Source organism: Eschrichtius robustus, chromosome 20, assembly GCF_028021215.1.
Source record: "Eschrichtius robustus isolate mEscRob2 chromosome 20, mEscRob2.pri, whole genome shotgun sequence".
In the NCBI taxonomy this organism is placed as follows: Eukaryota; Metazoa; Chordata; class Mammalia; order Artiodactyla; family Eschrichtiidae; genus Eschrichtius; species Eschrichtius robustus.
The window spans coordinates 1,772,917-1,794,242 of NC_090843.1; the positions used below are offsets into that span (position 1 = coordinate 1,772,917).

The following is a 21,326-nucleotide window of genomic DNA, read 5'->3' on the forward strand; positions in this document are numbered from 1 at the left end:
TCTGAGGAGCCACCAAACCTCTAGCTAATTTTAATGCTCACGTTTTCAAGGTGGCTTGATGACCAGACAGTTAGAAGCAGTTGGACAACTGCAGCCAGACTCCAGGCTGGGCCCAAAGAGGTGTCTTTTTTTCAGAAACACTGATTAGAGCAGCTGGGCTTGATCTGAGCCAAGCTTGTTTCAACAAAAGGTTACAGGCAGGGCTTGGAACAGCTTTCTCTGCTGCTCTACGTGTCACAACATGAGCTGGCAGGGCGGGAATACCTTCCTGCCTCCTAGGGATCCTTGGTTCTCCAATTGTGTTGCACACACTTCTGGAAAAAGAAAAAAAGATGTTACCTACCTAACTGATAGGCCTCTCTCTTCCTGCTTTTGTAGAATTCAAATTAGCATCTGAAGTCCAGGTAGAAATGGGTGTTTGGGGGCCAATGCTATACCCCTGTCCTGGGCAGAGGTCTGTCCTTTCATGGTTGGAGAACAGAGCTTCCCAAACACTAGCTGAGGCTACAGAGAGATCTTGCATCCCAGGTGGACTTTTACCATCTATTTTGCCTGAAGGCACGGCCTAGTGATTCTGACCCTATCAATCCACAGATACTGGAGTTGAACCGACCCTACTTTGTATATTGCAGCTTATCCACCCCTGTGGGCTTGGCCAGGACAACAGGAGATAATCCTACTGTAGGTATTGTTTACTGCAGCCAATTTACCGAGTCATGAGGCTCCTCAGCCATTAACCCAACCCGGCCAGTAAACTGATTAGCACTGATTTTTAAATTTAAACGTGTTCATGAGCCTCTCAGACTGCTGACCTCTTTCTCATCTCAGTGCCTGACACATAGAAGTTTCTGAGCCCCAGAAGCCCCAATCAAGGAGCATTAGGGCTGCACTGCCATAAACAGAGACCGACCCAAATGCCTTTTTCCACTTGAAACTAGAACACTAAGAGAGAAGAAGTTGGCTTCCGGGGTCCTTGCGATGCAGTCTGCCAAGCCAGCTGTCACTTGTCGCTTGTCTCCTGGCAGCCCTTCAGGTGTCCTGGCCTGAATCCGCTATTAAGATAGAAAAAAAGTCCCTTGGCTGGTCATATCCTCTGCAATCTGGCAGGAAACCTAAAATTTGCCGGCTCTTGTCCTCGGTCTGTTTGCTTATCTGCTTCCTTCTAGGGAAGAGCCTGCATCACAGTGTCCGGTGAAGGGGGATTTTCACCATGACCTCACCCTCCGGCAGCTACCGTCCAGATTTCAGCGCGGCAGCTCGGGTGGGAACCCACATCAACGAAACATCAACAATCGCTCCTGGCACATCTCAGAGGAACGGCAAGGTCTGAGAATGCCGAAGGGAGCTGCGGGTGGGGCTGGGGGAGGATGGATGACGTCTGGTCACCGTTCTGGGCTTGGGAGAGCAGGATGTCAAGGAACCCACTTTAAGAAAATGCACCAAAAACTTTCCAAGCTCGCGCTCGCTGTTTGTATAACTTCGAACCAAAGACTTCGAAATTAGGTGACAGCCGGCGGCGGGGAGTAACCAGGAGTAAGAACGGCGGGAGCGGCTGGGGAGCCCAAAGGGCAGCGCCCGCGACCTGGTCTCCGGCCTCCCGGGCCCTCGGAAGTAGCCCTTCCACACCTAAGTGGGTGCAGCCAATTCAAGGGCAACCGAAAGTCCGGCTCCCCAGGTGCCTGCCCCGGGCGGAGGCGCCCGGCCCCGATTGAGGTCACGTGACCACAAGACCCCGCCCAGCCGACCCCTCCCCGCGCGCGCCCGGCGGCGGTCGCGGGCTCGCGAGAGAACGTGAGTCTCCGGCCCGGGGCGCGAGTCGGGGGAGCGGCCGCGGCGTGCGCGCGCGTCCCCGGGAGGCTGCGGGCGCGCGCACGCCCCGGGGCCACCGCCCCTCCCGGGCCCGCCCTCCTTCCCTCCCTCCTTCCCTCCCTCCCCGGCTAGCCTGGCCCACCCTGCCCGGCCCGCCCTGCGAGTCAGTCCGCTGGCTTCCTCCCTCCCCCAGCGCGCTCGGGCCGCCGCAGCGCTCCGCGCCCTCGAGCCGCCGAGCCGGAGCCGCCCGCCGCCCGCGGAGGAGGCGGAGGAGCCGGAGGGGCCCGCCGAGGCGGCGGCGGCGGCAAGATGGCGGACTTCCTGCCGTCGCGGTCCGTGCTGTCCGTGTGCTTCCCGGGCTGCGTGCTGACGAGCGGCGAGGCCGAGCAGCAGCGCAAGTCCAAGGAGATCGACAAATGCCTGTCGCGGGAGAAGACCTACGTGAAGCGGCTCGTGAAGATCCTGCTGCTGGGCGCGGGCGAGAGCGGCAAGTCCACCTTCCTCAAGCAGATGCGCATCATCCACGGGCAGGACTTCGACCAGCGCGCGCGCGAGGAGTTCCGCCCCACCATCTACAGCAACGTGATCAAAGGTGCCGGGGATCCCGGGCCCGGGGGGCCGGGGGCCGGTGGGTCGCTGGGCCCGGCCTCGGGCCGCGGCGCGGGGCCGGGCACCGCCCTCGTTCGCTCTGTGCCTGGCGAAGGACCGGGCCCGGCGGGCGGGAAGGGGGCGCGGCCCGGGGGAGAGGATGCCCGGGGGCGATCCGTTCCCTCCCTTGCCGCCCGGGCAGGGGGTGCGGCGGGTCCCCCACCCCCAACCCCGCCGCTGGCCTCGCCCCCTGCGAGAGGGAAGTGAGGCGAGCCGGGTGCCCCGGAGCGTGGGGTGATCTCTCCTGTCCTCCCTCCGGACGAGCCAAACCCAGACCGTCCATCCTCACCCCACGCCCGGGCGCTGCCCGCCCAGCCTCGCCGCCCCGGGTGGTGGGTGACCCGAGTCACATGGGGTCGGGGCTGCTCCCAACTCCTGAGCCGGGGAGTTCTGGAACCGCCGCAGTCAGGGAACTTGTGCCCGAGACCCTGGTCGAGGGCGAAGGGTGACAGGTCTTGGGCCCTTTGGGGCAAGGATATGAAACTTGAGGCTGTCCTACTTACTGTGCTGCTATCAGGAAAGAGTACACCATACAGTCAGCCTAAAAAAGTTAGCGGTGGTTTTTCGCCCCAGTGTCACGGTCGGGCAGGATGTTTGCCTGTAATCACCATGCAGCACGTTCCACTCTCCTTTTGCTTAATAATTGGGGGCGGGAGGGAGGGAGTACCACACTTGCTTCTACTACTTAAATGAAATCGTGTGTTGATACAAAGAATCTTTGGCCTAAATGTGATGCGGCGCCTGTACAGGTTGAGTCAATGAATTAGTGTTGGCTTAGACCATAGGCTCTGCTGCTGTTTGCGGGTATTTTTAAAATTGAGGGTAAGCTTTGTTCTCAGGTGAAGAACACACAAGAATTTTAGTTCTGGGCTTCTAAAGAATTACAGAAGAGGGGATTTTATTTTTTGTCATTGGAGCAATAATTAGCACTCATTTTTCTTACTAGCAACTATTTTGTACTTTATAAAAGGCATTTTGGCAGAGTTGAGATACAGAGTCTGGTACTTCAGGTGCATGAGGGCTCTCTATTGCATCTGGGTAGCAGTTATATAGGAGCTGGTTATAGATTTCAAGCCTTTCCAAACATCGTTTTTTTTAAGGTTTTTTTTTTGTTCAGGAAGTACTTAAGTCACTCTTTGGTGTCACTTTTTTTCTCCCGGGATTGAGTAGAGGAAAACTGCTTGGGGGGGGGGGGGTAAGGACGGGGGAAGGGCACTGGGCCAGGAGCTCACAGACCACAGCCAGCCCTAGTACCTCTGAAGTTAAGCTGTAAAAAGTGGTTGTATTTATCCTGTTTTCAAGTTTAGAACCAAACTAATTAAGGTCTCTTTCAAGGCCGAAGACTGCCTAGCCAGTCCTTAACCGAAGGTACCTTTGTATCCCCATGCAGCTGAACGATGCAGCTGAACCGAAGGGATTCTGTCAATGAATAGAGCCAGCATGTTAACTGATAGTCAGCCAGGTAAACACCTGGTTCTTCACGTGCACTGGCCCCTACGTGTGACCTACTTCGAGCATTGGTGATGAGATGCAATCACTAGCCATCTGCATTTTTTGAGTTGGCGTGATCAGAAAATTGACAGCAAAACGGTTTTTCAGTTATCCAAACAGATGACCTAATAGTCCTGTGATTGTTAAGAGGGACGAAAGGTAACAGTTTAGTGTTAGAAATAATGGGTTTGATTTAATCTCTGTGAGTTGAAATCTCAGTTTCTACATCTTTTTTGCAGTTGGTCTTCCTCCTTCTAGGGAAGTCTGACTCCATTCTCGGCCTTACACTTATTTGAAGCTTGAGATGGGAGACGTTTCTGAGCTTTGAATGTGTTCCTGGAAGACTCAGGGTTAAGCGGGGTGCTCAGGGACCAAGCAGATCACAGGGTGATAAGTTTGGTTCTTGACGTCTCATAAATAAATGTCTCTTTGAGAGACTCATAAAATCTTGCTTGCAGATCTTTCTTCAGAGCCTGGACATCAGGCTATGCAGCATAATTTCTTTTTCCTTTGCTAGTTTTGGTTCTCTTGTGACTGCCTTCTACCCAGGAGTTATGTTATAAATTAGAACATGTTAAAATCCTTCAGGAGGAGCACTTGTGTTAATTGTATTTGCTTTTCAAGGCTCTAATTTTATGACTGTGAACAACTGTTAGTTTTTTTTTTTTTTTTTACACTCTGAGAAGTTACTCCTGTTTGTCTTGATGTTGGTCTCCAGTTTTGGAGGCACCAGGCCTGGAGTACTTAAGAAGTTTAAGGAAATAATACTAGAATCAAATCTCTGAGAATATCTAATGACTCCCGTCACACTTTTTTTTTTTTTTTTTTTTTTTAAACAAAGGTATGAGGGTGCTGGTAGATGCTCGAGAGAAGCTTCACATTCCTTGGGGGGATAACTCAAACCACCTCAATGGAGACAAGCTGATGGCATTTGATACGCGGACCCCCTTGACGGCCCAGGGAATCGTGGAAACTCGAGTTTTTTTACAGTATCTTCCTGCTATAAGAGCATTATGGGCAGACAGTGGTATACAGAATGCCTATGACCGGCGTCGAGAATTTCAATTGGTAAGAGATTTGGTTTTTTTTAATGTTGTGATTTTATTTTAACGGCATTTATTAATATCTGATTCTAACACACCTTTTTCACTGACTTCCACAATATAATGTATCCAGAATTCTAGCCTCAGAAACTTGGATTGCTCTAGAGATGAGCTTTTTAAACTAAGCAAGATAAAAGTAAGGTAAACCCCACAGGTTTGGTGAAGTTGTTATAATTAGTTGGTCATTTTTCCTTTTTGAAAGTAAGATCATAATGATTTTCTCAGACACTTTCAAATTATTAATTTTTTTCTCCTTTTAGAAGTAATCTCCTCCCAATTCCAGCAACAATATTGATCTTTCTAAAAAACTGACCTTTTACTCTTGGATTAAGAGTTCAGTAACCTAATTGTTCAAATGTGCTCTTTACCTTTAGTCTTTAGAGGTATTTGTTTCATGATTTAGATTAATTTAGTCTATAAAGAGGTTAAAATCCTTAATAATGTTTAACAGTCATGCTTTTTGTATATTTGCATGCTGTGATTTTTTAAGGCTTCTAAGCACATTTTACAAAATGTTCCTTCTTAAAAAACAAAAATAATCTGTTATTTTTTATACCTCTGTTTCACATGGGAATCACCTAGAATTTATTTTACATTTATTATATCTACTTTGTCTTAAACGAGACTCCCGTAAGACTTTGTAGCTATTACACAACATTGAAGAGAGAGTGGAAAAGGATCTGATATAGGTTAAAGATACAAAAATAATGATTGAAATAGATTTTTTTAATCAAGTGTTCTGTAATTTAATTGTGAATGCTTTGATTGTATTCAGGGTTTTATTTGCCAAAGACCGGAAAGATCCCAGGAATGATAGCCATCTAGGCTGTATGCAGTTTGGAGGGAGTTCAGATCTGAAGTGTTTTACTGTAATGTGATCAAAATAAAGTGACAGTTAAAAGTAAAACTGCTTAGAAAGTTGTTTGATGATGTCACTGGCATTAAAGCAATTCGCATTTCTGGGTGTGGCTGCAAAATGCTGTGCAGCCAGCAGTCCTTGCTGTTACAGTTTGTGCTCAGCAGCAGTCTTGGCAATTGAAAGTTCTAGAAAACTGTTCACGTTGGCTCTTGATAAAACTGAGACCTGAATCTTTACTTTCTCTGAATTATGGCCCCGGTGTGTAACATACAGCCTAGCACTTGATTATGTATTGTCTGGTATAGTTCTCTTCTTTGGTGTGTGTATCTTGTCTGTTAATTTATCCATTAATGAGGGGCAAGGGCAATCTCACGTAATTGTTAAAATTGAGTAGCTGGCAGCATTATATGTTGAAAATTATGAATTAACTTGACAAGTGACTGCCATCCACTTCTCCGACTTGGGGTTGATTTTTGTCTTCCACACACCCCTTCTCATCTCCCTTTACCCTCCCTCCTGTTTTTAAGTGCTGCTTATTCTCTTCTAAATTCATTTTCTCAGCAAACCACACTTTTCACTATGAATTTTCTCAGGATGTTATTCGTCCTTCCAGGTCGGGGAAAAAGCATCCATCTGTAATAGCACACACTACATGTTGATTCAGTGAATAAACAAACGGCTGTACTGTAAAGTTCTCTGTGAGGAAGTTCCGTAAGTCCATTTAATTGAAGTTGGACCTCACTGACACTTACTGAATTTGAACGTTCACATCTTACAGTCTCATGGTCATCGTTGTTGAGAAGGCATTCCTGAGGATTTATTCGCCATTAAGAACGAATGGGTAAAACCACTCAGGCTGAGGACCTGCAGGTTCTTGACTTGAGCCAGCTGATGCTTTCAGAGCAGAGAAGGCCTCACAGACAAGGAGAGACGAGTTCCAGAAATACTTCTTTTCTGATGAAAGGTAGAGACACAGGGAAAGAGGAGCAGGGAGAGATCTAGTTTTAACTCCTGGAGGACAGGGATTTTTTTTCCCGTGTGTCTCCTCGGCATTGTTAATGGTACCTGGCACAGGTAGTAGGTGCTCAGTGAGTACGCTGGATCAGTGGCTCTCAGGCTTCAGGATGCCCCGTGGTGCTTGGCGTGCTGTTGACCCTGGGAAGGCACTTCAACTACTCCAGCTTTTCCTCGGAGGCCTCTTTGGTTCCTTCTCCCGCCCACACACACAAAGCCCCGAGTCCTGTCTTTTCTGCCCCGAAAAGTCTCTTGCATCAGTCCCTCTTTTCCACCTTTGCATGTCCTGGTACCTCCTGCTTGGACTCCCAGGTGATCTTGTCCAGACACGGCCAGGTCTGCTCAGCAAGCTCTGCGTGTTCTCCACAGCTTCTGGAGCAGAGTGCAACCTCTCGGTGTGAGTCCGGACTCCAGCGGGCTTGCCTAGGATTCCACTGTCATTAGACCACATCACACACCCTATAACCTCTCCAATCCCACGTGCCCTGGGCTTCTGCATCCGTGGCCGTCTTCACAGAGTCCCTTTGCCCGGGTTCTTCAGGCCCGTATCTGGTTACTGGGTCTCCCCCTTCACTTAGAACAGCACCAACCAGATTTTAATGTGACTGCATGTGGTCCATGGGCCCTTTGCAGCAGATTCAGCCGGAATCATTGCTTAACCAGAACAGAGCAGTTTCCTCAACTCCCTTCCTTGCCTGGGGAGCCTGGGGGGAGCCCCGTGGTCCGCATCCGTGGCAGGCCGTAGGCCGTGGGGTGGCTTTGCTCCGGGGCCACTGTGCCGCCGGGCCCGACCTCTCTTGCGGGGAGCCTTCCCTTGTCCTCCCGCTGGACGGGGATGCCTTTCCTTAGCCTGCCTGCCTGCCTGCCTGCCTGCGTGCCGACCCCCATCTAGTGCCTCACCTGGTGTTTTAGCTCTTTCGTTTGTGTTTGCTTCTCCCTCTAAAGCAGAATCTCCTTTGGTCTGCCTTTTTTTGGTCTTTTTCTGTCTCATTAGCATAGGGCCTGACACATTTTATTTCCTCATTTTTTTTAGACGATCTGAATTATAATATTCTTCTAGAAAAAAAGAAACAGTCCTCATTTTTTTCCTGGGAAACATGAGTGTTTCTGTATGCTAGTTTGTTAATTTTCCAGGAGATGGGAAGTTCTTGTATTACAGAATCAATTTTTCTTTTTTATGTTTAACAATGTAGTATATTCTTGAATCTTGGATAGAAAAAGTAGTCATTGGGGAAATGAGAGGAATTAGCAGATAAAATAACAAAAATTAGCCTTTTTGGTTTCAACTAACCCTTGATTATTAAATTTATTAATGCAAATTTAAATGCAAAAAAATGGAGGCAGTTTTTAAGCCTCCCTACGGCCTTTTTGCTTAAGATGAATGACCGCCCTTTAATCAGTTTTTGGGACGTGGGTAGGGTAGTGATATCACAGCTTTGGTTTTTAGTTTTTAGCAGGCTGTTCGTTTGTTAGTAATAACTTTGGGTGCAAACATGAAAGTTTTCTTTCCCTAGTTCCCAAAGGCAAACATTTCCTTTTCTGGTTAGTCTCATTGTGGGTAAGCTAAATAGCTTACTGTGGAAAAAGAAAAGTCTAAAGATTCACGTTGTTGTTACAGCTTATGGTGCCTTTCTCGTTTGTATAAGCTAGCACACTGAGGACAGTATATCCTAAGAAGTGGTCTCTTCTAGGTCTCAATTAAATGTTTGTAATGCTCTGCCTCGGCTGTACATTCACCATAGCCTGCCACTGTACTGAGGAGATACCCTCTCTTTAGAAAAACTCACGTGACGGTAACTAGGGAATTTGCTAACTTAGAGGACTAAAGAGATGGCTGGGAAACAATGCAACTGGGGATGTGTAGCAGGAGTCACTGCCGGTTAGATTGTTCTGGACTGTGTGACACAGTTACTTGTTCAGGAATGTAAGCAGAACGCATAGCCCTGGTTACACAGGACAAGAAAGTGTGTGGCCCTGGGAGGAACACTGCTGCTTTCTGTACACACTGTAACGTCGTCGGCATTAATACAGTTCCTGTGATGGCCAGGCTTTTCTTCGCAGTTCCTGTGACTGAAACCATTTTCTTTGTTATCGTGGTACCTTGGGTTAGACTAAATTTTTCTTACTCAAGTAGTACAGCTTGTGCTTGAGGACAGTTACACTTCTCCAAGCTGGTGAGCTAGTTTTCTCATGAAGGCAGTGCTTCCCTCAGTCTGTGTAACAAAGTAACTACTTAGCCTCTTGCAGTGGGCTGAAAAAAGCAGCTGAGCCTCAGTAAAACGGGAGCTTCCCTTTGGGCTGAGAGATTTGTTTCTTTGTTTGCACTGCAGTATGGATTTGAAATACTGTAGAGTTAGAGGCATTTGTTTGTTCTTTAACACTAGATAGGATTTGCTTTAAAGGGTGAATTACTACTTTCAGTTGTAAACTATTTTCAGTTTTCTGTTGGAGAAGGGTTTCGTCCATTTTCTTTATGAATAAAATCATAGAAGGACTTTGACTTCAAGTTGCTAAAAACCTCCTGATTCTAGGCTTAGGGTGAAATATTTCAGCCTGTATAACAAGGATTATATGTTACATTAGGAATTGTAGAGATTTTTAAATTTAGGTCTATAGAATTTGTTCTTGGTAAACTTGATCCAGTGTCAGAATGGTTCCATGTTATCCAAGCCTTGGAAACCCAGAGCTGTACTACTGTTTACATTGAAAACAAAGAGGTTGTTTTGGCATGTGCTTATAGTTTTAATATAACTTTGTGAGATTTTGTGTGTGTGTGCATGTGTGTAACACATATACATGCACACCTAAGTAGATCTCTTGATTTGTTATATCAAGTTGATGTGTTCATGTTTACATGATTTTATTTTTGTGGGATATCCGAACTCTGGGTGCTGAAGAGGAATTGTAAAATACTGTGCTGCTTTTTATATTACCTTTTTTTTTTTTTTTAATTTTATTTATTTATTTATTTATTTATTTTTGGCTGTGTTGGGTCTTTGTTTCTGTGTGAGGGCTTTCTCTAGTTGTGGCAAGTGGGGGCCACTCTTCATCGCGGTGCGTGGGCCTCTCACTATCGTGGCCTCTCCCGTTGCGGAGCACAGGCTCCAGACGCGCAGGCTCAGCAATTGTGGCTCACGGGCCTAGTCGCTCCGCGGCATGTGGGATCTTCCCAGACCAGGGCTCGAACCCGTGTCCCCTGCATTGGCAGGCAGATTCTCAACCACTGCGCCACCAGGGAAGCCCCTATATTACCTTTTATTGCTCTTCTTTACTAGAGTGTGGATCTAACTCAGGAGAGAGACTTGTGAGCTTGCTTTTAAGAAAAGCATAATGGCCCAAGGACTTCGTGCATTGCATGGTCCCTGTTCTTCTTTCACAGATACGCAGCAGCCCAACCAATTTGCCGTATCTTGTCATATTAGCCCAAAACAGGTGCCAGCTTCTTTCTCCAGAAAATTACTTCAAGTGCTGATAATTAATTACATCACTTTTTAATACCTTATGTTTTACAAAAATTGCTTTGTACTTTTCAGAGTACATTAATTATTTCTACCACATACACTGTCTTTTAATCCTTAAGTAAAAGAAAACAAACGGAATGTGGGCTGTTGTCCTCATTTCACAGATTAAAAAATTCAGAGGCAAGGGGGTTCCTTCAGCTCCCAGAGGTAGTAAACGATGACAGGATAGACCCTGGCACCTCAGCCTGCTGATTGCCCGTCGGCAGAGCCCCGTTTCGCAAGCCCTCCAGCGCTCTTTCCTCTTCTGAGCAACACTCTGCACTGATAGTTAACACTCCCCTAGTTAAGTTCTAGCACGTTATTTTAAATATATGTAAGGATTTCTTACAAATACATAGCACTGCACCGGTACGCACACAGTTGTTTTTAATATTCTGAACTTTCCATAGTATCCTTGTGCCATTCCTTTTTTACTTTATGAACTCAGATTATAGTTACAATGGTAATGGTAATAATCTTAAATGTAATGGTAAATATACTAAGTTAGAGAGATACAGTTTATCCTAACCACCATACATCAGGGTGAAGGCTGTTTGAATGTTCACCTCCTTGAAAACTAAGTACTAGTGCCCTCAACTGATGTTTCATCAGTGAACATGGTTTTTAACGTACCCTGAAACATAGAAGTTTAATGGCAACCAGTTATCTGAAAAGCAGCCATATATCTTTTGCAGGAAAGTGACGTTTTGAAATGGGCACGTATCTGGTATACAGTTGCCCAGATTTGTTCTTGGTTTGGAGGAGGTATCAGAGCACTCTTATTGTTATTTTTATGAATTCCTTTGCAGTGTTTCTCATGTAGTTGTCACATATTTCATTCTGCTTATGAGCATGCCAGATTGTAGTTTGTTGCAAGTTTTTGTTCCAGTTAGAAAGTACCTATTTCTGGAAATTAGCAGCGATTTTTATTTCCTTTTTTGAAAGTATTTTGTTTTTTTTCTAGCTGTATGACAATTCACTTCAGTCTTTGTTGTGAACTTCTTTTTTTTTTTACGAGATGCCTTTTTTTAAGAGATTTTGTTACATCCACATTAGCAGAGCATTATTAGAATGAGCTGATACGGATCAAGGAAATAGTTTTGTTTTGAAAACTAGACTTCAGTGGCCTTGGCTACATTTACCAGTCTCTTTCAGCGATGGTAGTTGTTTATCTTAATCTTTCAAATTTAATCTCTTCTTTTGGCAAAACGAATAAAAAACATTTTTAAATCACTGCAGTGGGTGAACTTTTTCCTACACAACTAGTCTACAATAGAAGCAGAATACTTTAGTAGAATTACCCTTCTCTGATTTATTTTGGTTTTTGGTCTAAGTCATAAGACTTGTATACTTGGTTTTGCTACATGGAACTTTACTTTGTATCTTCCAAACAAATTAGAAAATAACCGTGTTCAAATCTATTCATTTATTTTCCATACTGTAAAACATTATTACAACTGGTTTTAATGTGGGGACCTTAAAATGTGATGTGGTTTTCTGCTGTGCTGTGCGATAAAGTGGAACTAAGTGGCCAGACAGAACTCGTGTTGGTTCTGCCTCTCACTGTGTGAGATTGAGCGAGTCCCCCAGGCTCTCTTTCTCTTTCTGCGACTGTGAAATGGGGATGATTCAACTGCCGTTGTTAGTCGTTGTAGGGATTACATGAGGTAATCCATGTAAAGCCTTTGACACAGTGCCCGACACACATTAATCATTTTATTATTGTTAGCCATTAACAGCCCTAGTATATGCCATATCCACAAGCCATAAGTAGTTTCCTAAGAGATAGAGTGCTGTAAACTTTGATTTGATTAACTCTGTGAACCTGATTTCCCGTATAAAAATCCTGAATTGTAAACAGTGCAGAATATGACTTACAGTCTCATTAGACCGTTTGGCATCTCTCATGAAGGCAGCACCAAAGAGAGGTTTGAGGTTTTCATTGCTAACGTCAGTTCTTGTTTCCTTTCCAACGTCACTGTGCTTTGTTTCCAGATCGAAAATTCATGATGTGGCTCTTCATTTCTTCATAGTACCTTTTTAACATTTTGTGAAAATGGGGATGATATGTTCTCAACTTTTAACATTAGAAACATTAACCCCAAGTATCCCACCCAGCGTGACGTCCATTTGAAAGTCTGCTCTCTACTTATTTTATATTGACTGTTTTTCTCGTACATAAATTACCATACTGACCCAGATTAGCTAATTTTACCTTTATCTTTCACTATATTGACTCTATAGTTTCCGTTTCCTTGACAAATATACAAACTTTTTAAAAATGTTGCTTAATCTGTCTTCCTGACAGCTATAGCAATGTCAGTTCGGAAAGCCCTTTGCTTATGTATTTATTTTAAACAAAAAGCATTTTATAAATGACAGGTTTATATCTTTATGGTTAGTCCTTGTATATATTTGTAAATGATTTTTAAAACACAATTTTAAGGAATCAAATGTAATAATGACAATTAAAATGCTTTGAAAATAAGGCAGCCTATAGATGTGTGGTGAGACTCACCAGTACTGATCTTTCCCGTTTGCACTGTGAGATTTCTAGCCGGAAGTATTTAATTTGGATAACGTGCTCCTGAGACGCTTCAGATGTGTGGTCTGAATTAGCCAAAGTTGTCTTCCTGCCGGCGGCGTCGTGAGGTCACCGCGGCGAGGGCGCAGGTGCTCTGTGACTCTCGCCAAATGTGCCGCTTTCTGTCTTTCCCTCCCCCTGCTCGGCTGTTTCTGGCGCCCCTCCCGCTGCACACGTGTATCCTCTTTCCCTCTTTGCCGTTTCCTGTGCCTCTGGCCTGGCAGAGGTGTTGTGAGGACTCACGTTGAGGAGGGTATTTGGGCTTCTTTTCCAACCTAAAAAATTCCTTATAGTCATAAAATACTGAGTCATTTTTTTTTTAAGATTTCATGTTACTTTTTGAGAGATTTTAGAACTACTGACCATTTGTTAAAAAAAAAAAAAACTGAAAACATTAGTCTAAAAGAATAATGGAGCAAAATAAACAAATTTCAATTTTACTCCCCTAAAGAAAACGAAATTTTAATTTTGCCATTTAAAAACAGTGCTAGCCAGCAAACAAAACTCTTGTATTATCACCCCCGTCCCCCAAAATAACCCAGTGTCTTTGGGTTCTTTCAACAGCTGCATTTAGCCTGTTAATAGGACATTTCTCTTCTCCCTTCTAGAAAGGTTAAACAAGAAGTGCTGGGGTAATGAGCACTGTCACGGGGGTGAGAGACTTTCGCTTTCCTTTTCAATATCCTGGTTACCATTTTTTGATCCCTGGGTAATCTTTTAAAAATTATTTTCCTGTTAAATAGAATGAACTGCCTCACTAGAAATTGTATAGAGAATCTGTCCTCTTATATCATGTGACTTGCATTTAGGCTTCACACTGTGTAGTGCGGTGGTTTCCATTTATTGATATTAAGTAAAAGAAAAACTCACAGAAGCCGCTGGCAGCGAGTAGTGGCGCTAGCTTCTCCGGGTCGCCAGCGAGTCGCTCATGAGGGGTTTCCTGGCCAGCTTGGCTTCGCGAGGCCTCGCAGATGAGAGGATGCACACACCTGTACTTCAGGCAGGTAAACTTGTCTGCTGTTCAGACGTCCGATGGTCTCTTAAATTCATTTTTAGTGATTCTTTTTAAACCTAAATAATTAGATGCTTCATATTCACAAAGCTGCAAATACCATATATCCTAGTTGAAATATTTTTAAAAGAGTAATGTGATTTAGCCTACTGAGTTAAAATATTGCAGTACAAATGATTTCCCATTTTTAACTGGTACTGACTTGCCACATTTGCAGTAAAACTGCCTTTATTAGCTACAGCTTCAAAAATGATGGGGACACTGAATCGTCATATAGATTATATACATTCAAGTCTAGGCTAGGGTAAGGAGAATTATACTTAACTTTTTTCTTGACTTTTTAAACTGTTATGTTATGATCAAATGTTGCAATCAATTTTAAGATGGCGTTACAATCTAGTAAGAAACCAAGGTTCCCATCTCTTGTATTTTGCACATTTGGCCTTAATGTAAGATAGCTTTCTTTTGAAAAAGGTGCTTTATTAAAAAAAAAAAAATTCATTCTGTAGAACTTTATTCTTTTGATAGGAGTATACATACATATCCATTTGATATTTTTATATGTAACTATTTTATACTATGCGCAGTTATTAAGGTTTAGGGCATCACTTCAGAAGTATCCGTTTTTCATCATGATAATCTGAATTCTTTTCTTCTCAAATGTGAAAACTGAAGAGCAAGTGTAAAAGAGCAAGAAGGCCTTGGGTAGCACGTTTCAGGAGACATATTCCTCTTTAGCAAGAGTTAAACCTTAGTGAAATCATGGTACCTGGCAGCTTTCAGCAGCTGTTCAGGGACATGTTACCGGCCACCTGTTAATGAGTCAGGTGCTTTTCTGCAGGCTGGGTACTTGCTAGCGAACCACATGAGAGTAATCTTTGTTGCCGTTGATCTTGGATGCAAACAAGTAAATAATCCCATCTGTGATAAATGCTCTGGAGGAGGAGAAGAGGAAGCAACAAGAGAGCAAGAGGGCAGTCAGAAGAGGTGACATTGAAGTTGAGACCCCAGGGGTGGGAGAGGGTCAGCCAGGCCAGGAGAGGGGAGAGTTGCACAGGCAGAAGGAGTGCCGCGTGTGCAGGGCCTGCAGTGGGCCGGGGCTCGCCTGAGTGTGGGAATCCGAGGGAAGGGAGGAGGGCCTTTGCGCTGTCCTGGGGGCTGAGCAGCCCCAGAGCTGGGAGGCTGCTGCAGAAGGGGCCCCTCCTTGTCAGGTGGTGGCCGTGGAGCTGCGTCGGGGACACTTGGGAGGGGAGTCACGGGGCTGCCGACGGGCCGACTGAGGGGAGGGAGAAAAGCATGAGTCAAGAGTGACGTGGATTTCTGGTTTGACAGCCAGGTGGGCAGTGGTGCTTCTTGCTGAAACGAAAAGACCGTGTGAGAAGGAAATTTGAGGGGGAAGAGTAAGGCTTTAGTTTGGGTTTATTAGGTTTTGAGCTCTCTGAGACATACAGGAGGAATCAAGTAGACAGTTGGATATATATGTCTGGAATCTAGAACAGAGCTTTGGGCTAGAGGGAGAAATTTCAGAGCTGTTTGTATTCAGGTGATATTTAAAGTCTTTAGAATGCATACAGTTACTCAGGGAAAGGGTGTAAAATAAATTAGGGCTCAGGAAAGAGTCTTAAGGAACCTTCAAACTGTTTGAGACTGTTTGGAGGAGGAGATGCTAGCGGAGATGGCCAGAAAGGTAGAAGGCGTTCAGGAACGTGTAATGCCGTGGGAGTCAGGAGAGGGTTTTAAAGCAGAATAAATGGTCAGGGGCACCACGCGCCGCTGAGAAGTCTCGTGAGGTGAACACAGACGTGGTCATTGATTCTGGACGACGGGAAGGTTACTGCTGACTGTGGCAGGTGATGTGAGGGACAGGAGGTGAGGAAGTGGAGAAGGTTCTCTTGAAATCAAGCTGACTGTTCTCATTTCCCTTCTGCAGTACTTTCAACCCACCTGACGTACTAGGTTGGGTTTTCTCAAGCCTTTTTAAAGTTTAAGAGTATATTGTATTTATATTAACCAATTTCTTTGAATCTCGCTCTCAGAAGAAGAGTTAATATCAGTTAATGATAGTGTTAATCTGTTAGGCCAGGCAAACACAAATAATGTTTACTTGAGACCATTGCTTATGCAGCGAGGGCAGTAACTTAGCAGTGATGCCGCGTGGCGCTCGTTTGCTCCTTCCCTCCTTCAGCAAGCGTGTGTCGAGTATCTGCCCACACCGTGTGCTGGGATGAGTAGGCCCTGGGGCTCAGGAGCTGCCTGGCTGGCCTGCCTTCATGGAGGCTCTCGATCCAGTGAGGAGCAGATAAGTCACCCAGCGGTGGCTGCAAATGATACAATAAACGGAGTAGAGTGCTGCATTTGTAGCCTCTCTTCCAAGAGTGCAGAATCAGCAAGTGTTTACTGACTGAGAAGAGGCCTAGGAGGGCAGGTAGGCCAGTTCGCTTGGCTTTGTACATTTCGTACATTTCGTTTTGTACATAAAACCCAGGTCCATCGAGGTTAAGGTCGTAGCTAGTTTGGGTGTGAGAGTCACAATTGCTGCTGTGCTTCCCTGTGTCCCTTAATAACACACTTAACCCCGTAGTGACTTAGAAACAGGAATTGATACTCCAGCACACGTTACGAGCTGTTACCCACATTCATCAACATGTAAAACATTCACAGGCTGCATGTCTGTCTTTGCTGTCTGACCTGATTGATCGGAGGTGAGGGGTGGCGTGCGGAGCTTCTCTGCTGCCGAGCGGAGCTTCTCTGCTGCGGAGAGTTTGGGGTGATGGCTTGAATGTGAAATCCATCAAAGTCTGGGTTTTCCTGTCACCTGCGGTGTGATATTAGGCATAGAATTACTTTGTTAATTAACGTGGATTATTGCGTAATGTTTGAGTTGTGGGGATTTCAAGATGGCATTGCAGCACATCAGCCCAGAGCAGAGCTTTCCATCTGGTGTGCGTTCACAAGGACTTCTGGGTGTTAAAAAGTGCTTGTATGAGCCCCTCTATTTAGATAGCAGGGGAATTGAAACTATATTTGGGAAGTTATGTCTTATGTTGGAAAACTGCACATTCTTTTTTTTTTTTTAACAATTGAGGTCATTTCTTTTAGAATTCGAGACATTTCTTTATATGCTGTTGGGATTGTGTATGATTGACCCTTTTCAAAAAAGTATTTTAACTTTGAGGAATTTTTCAGGGTTCAAAACTCTAAGCTTTTTAGTGTTATCATTATGTGAAAACTGAAAAACAGGGAAGTTGTTTTTCTTTTTGTTTTTTGACTTGAAATAGGCTCCAGAATCTAAATTAGCTTTTTTTTTTTTTAATTTAGATTTTAAAACATGTGTATGCCCATTGTAGAATATCATCTAGTTAACCACCATACCTGCACCCCAAGACATCTGTGTTGACAATTGGGTGTATTTTCTTCCAGTATTTGAATACGATATTGGCTGTTGAGTTAAACTTTTCTGTAGTTTCTGTACAATTTTATATCCTGTTCATTTAATGTTGTGCCATTAGCATTTCTTGGAGGAGGTGATTTTTCTCAGAGGACTGGTAAGGCATTCTTCTAGAAATGGATGTGAGTTTTTGACTTATATGGAAAATTCTTTCATCTATATGTATTTATGAATAGTAGGGTGGTAGATGGTAACATGGAAATAAATACTTCGGTAAATCATACCGTGTTGCCGCCGTGGTGAGCGGCAGCTTACACCATGTCAGAGCTAGCCCGCCTCTGCAGTGTTAAGCTCCTTCCTCACACTGAAAAGGTGTATTTAATCTTTCAGGGAATAAGATTTTATAAAGAAATGCTGACTGCCACTCTGAAACCTGTATTTTAAAGAAGGGGCTGTAATTCTTATATAGGGTTTTGAAAATAATTGATACTTTAAGATAACAAAGTTGAACACCATATAAGTGTAAGACATAAGCACCTATAAATGCTTATTAGACATATGGCCAAACTCTTTTTTCTGTCTCTCCAGGATGAAGCATTTTAGTAAAATAAAGGCCTTCTTTTTTGTGACATCTGTAGTAGAATTATTAAACTGCATTTACCTTTTGGGTTATATGTCAGTTGGAATTTGGTGGGACTACAGGAGTACTCTTAGAAAACTAAGATCATTAGCTTTGAATCATTTTGGTGATAAGTCTAATTAGAAAACTTGATATAAAAAAGAATTTATTAATTTGTGAGCAGTGGCAAGAAAACGGCAATTTACAAAATAAAGTGCTAACTTCTTTCCAAAAATTTGTGATTACTAATATTGTGCACTAGTTTGTTTTTATAGCTTATATGCAAGAAAAATCTGAAACTAACTGTTTAGAGGTATTCTTTCTGAAATTCTGTTTAGGCTATTATAAACTATCTTAGTTTGGAGAGGTATTTAATTTGAAAAATATTTTCAAATGTTTGGATGGTTTTTAATGTAACTGACTAATTTTGGCTCTTTCGGGAGTTTTGAGTGATGTACATAGAAAATGCCAGCAAGAAATTTGAAAGTGCATTCAGTTGGAGTCTACTTAATTTTGACCTATCTACAGAACAAAAGAAAATAGCTTGTATTTCTTTGAATATAAGTAAACACTGTCTTTCTCCTCGTGAACCAAAGAACAGGCATGAGTGGTAGTACTTTATGCTTCAGTGATAAAGATGACAGTATCCCCTTATTAAACATATGCTGTGTGTCACTTCAATACCTTACAATGTTTTTGTCCAGAGAAAAATGAATAGAGAAAGTCATTTAAAAAAAAAAAAAAAAAAAGGTAGGTCATCTCAAAGATAAGAAATAGTAAAATAGGTCCTTTGTGAAGACCAGGCAGAACAAGAATGTTGGAAGGGCAGGTGAATGAAAGCAGAAGTGAAGCTGTGCATGGCGAGAGCCTGAGCACCAGGAGGAGAGTTTCATGCCTGCCCTGTGTGTGGAGCTCGCCAGCCTCTCCACTGTATTTTATTTTGAAATAAAAACTAAGGAGGAAAAGAGACCCAGAACCCATCCAGTAAGAAGTATTACCTTCTGTCTCTGTTACTAGCCACGTCCTTATTGAAATGAGGAGTCTTGATTCATTAACCAGCTTTGACCTCAAATGTTTCCATTTTGTACCTTACTTATATTTGACATTTAATTTTTTGCTGTAAACCTTATATATAAGTAAATGCTAGACGGAAAGGCTTATATTACACAGAGTCTATTCATAGAATATTTAAAGCCTCCTTATTTAGATGTGGCTTCACCAGGATATTTGCAGGGCTGAAATTACAAGTGTATACAAAATATGAATTATTGATTAAAAAAGAAAAACAACCCTACTTCTAGGTCACTTTTAAAAGCAAGTTAATTAGTTTCCTATTGAATAGATGTTCTCCAAATATATGCATAGTGAAGCCTGCCTAATGAATATTCAGAGAACATTTCTACCTGGCTTAGTTTTGGGATTATAAGACTGATGAAAATTAAAGGCACGTTATAGGTATGCAAAAACCTTACTACGGCAATCAAGGCAGCACCATATGGCAGTTCAGTTCACAATTGTAATCAGTTTAAGGAGTAAACAGAGATTTGTAATTTTATGTCTTGATTCTTTTTCCTCTTTGAATATTCCAAACTTGCAAATGGAAGGACTTAAAGTGCATGGCAAGGGTGTGAACCACTTTAAACCGTTGGATTTAGCTATTTTAGAACACAGAGCTCTGTTTTGTAGTTTACTAGTACTTCAGGAAGTGTTTGCTGTTTGTAGTACTTGGCTAGTGGTTGCTTCTCTATATAAAGAGAAACTGGATATTAACTTCGAGTTATGCCATCATTTTCAGAATCACATGTATACTTACATTTCAAAAGAGAATCTCTCACTGCTTAATTGTCTTGGTAATATAGATTTCCTTTGAATTTTAATATTTCTTGTACTCTCAAGAAATATGTTTACTCTTAAAAAACTATTTTAGGTAATGCTAATCTCATAACTAAAAGGGCCTCCACACATAAAAATGGGATGCTTTTTTTTTTTTTTTTTTTAATTTATTTTTGGCTGCATTGGGTCTTCGTTGCTGCTCACAGGCTTTCTCTAGTTGCGGCAAGTGGGGTCTACTCTTTGTTGCGCTGTGCAGGTTTCTCATTGCAGTGGCTTCTCTTGTTGCAGAGCACGGGCTCTAGGTGTGCAGGCTTCAGTAGTTGTGGCTTGCAGGCTCTAGAGCGCAGGCTCAGTAGTTGTGGTGCACGCACGGGCTTAGTTGCTCCGCGGCATATGGGATCTTCCCGGACCAGGGCTCGAACCTGTGTCCCCTGCATTGGCAGGTGGATTCTTAACCACTGTGCCACCAGGGAAGCCCGGGATGCTTTTTAATTCACTTATTTTTTTCTAATTGACTTATTTTTTCACAGTGAATTTTCTGCCATTTATAGACTGACCTAATCAGCCTGCAATTAAATTCCAGGCATTTTACAAGATTAAGCAACGGTAGTTCATTTTAGTAGCAAACTAAACTCCACTGCATTACTCATAGTTTGCATTTGATTGAATTTGGTTGCCTCTTGTTTCATTCCAAAGTGTAATTTTCACCTGTTCACCAGGTAAAAAGAGAGTGCTCCTCATTCAACACTTTGCATTGCTTTATTTACCTGTCGCGCAAAGTTTCGGTGTCTGTTGCAGAAGCAAATTAATTTTATAAGTTTAATTGAGGTTTTAAGTTCCTTAGGGTCCTATTGCTAAAATATAAGTAGCAGTTCTAATACTTGTTCTCATTTGTGCTTTTTTTAGCTGCTTAGCAGTGTTACAGCTAGAGTACCAGGTTCATTAATGTTTAACCACAAAAATCTCTGGGAGTTAAGCTTTGAAGGCTGTGGACTGTGTTGGACATTTGAAAATGGGCTCTAGGAATATGGAGAGGAAGGCTGCTAGAACGGTAGTAACACAGGAAATAAAGTGTGCCTGAATCACCAAGTCAGTTTTTAAAAAAGAGAAAGAAAGCTATTTGGGCTTCCCTGGTGGCGCAGTGGTTGAGAATCTGCCTGCCAATGCAGGGGACATGGGTTCGAGCCCTGGTCTGGGAAGATCCCACATGCCGCGGAGCAACTAGGCCCGTGAGCCACAACTACTGAGCCTGCGCGTCTGGAGCCTGTGCTCTGCCACAAGAGAGGCCGCGACAGTGAGAGGCCCGCGCACCGCGATGAAGAGTGGCCCCCGCTCGCCGCAACTAGAGAAAGCACACGCACAGGAACGAAGACCCAACACAGCCAAAAATAAATAAATAAATAAATAATAAAAATTGAAAAAAAAAAAAAGAAAGAAAGAAAGCTGTTTGTGGACTTAATTCTGCT

At 43.5% G+C, this 21,326-nt stretch overlaps 1 protein-coding gene across 1 annotated transcript in view; it reads left to right on the top strand.

The window, feature by feature from the left end:
• The first annotated feature begins 1,986 nt into the window (after positions 1-1,986).
• GNA13 (G protein subunit alpha 13) overlaps positions 1,987-21,326 on the top strand; it is a 40,968-nt gene continuing 21,628 nt past the window's right edge. Inside the window, exons 1-2 of the mRNA XM_068530289.1 lie at positions 1,987-2,401; positions 4,790-5,016. Of these exons, the coding sequence (XP_068386390.1) occupies positions 2,119-2,401; positions 4,790-5,016 (510 nt within the window). The 5' untranslated portion in view covers positions 1,987-2,118. The remainder of the gene's footprint in view (positions 2,402-4,789; positions 5,017-21,326) is intronic.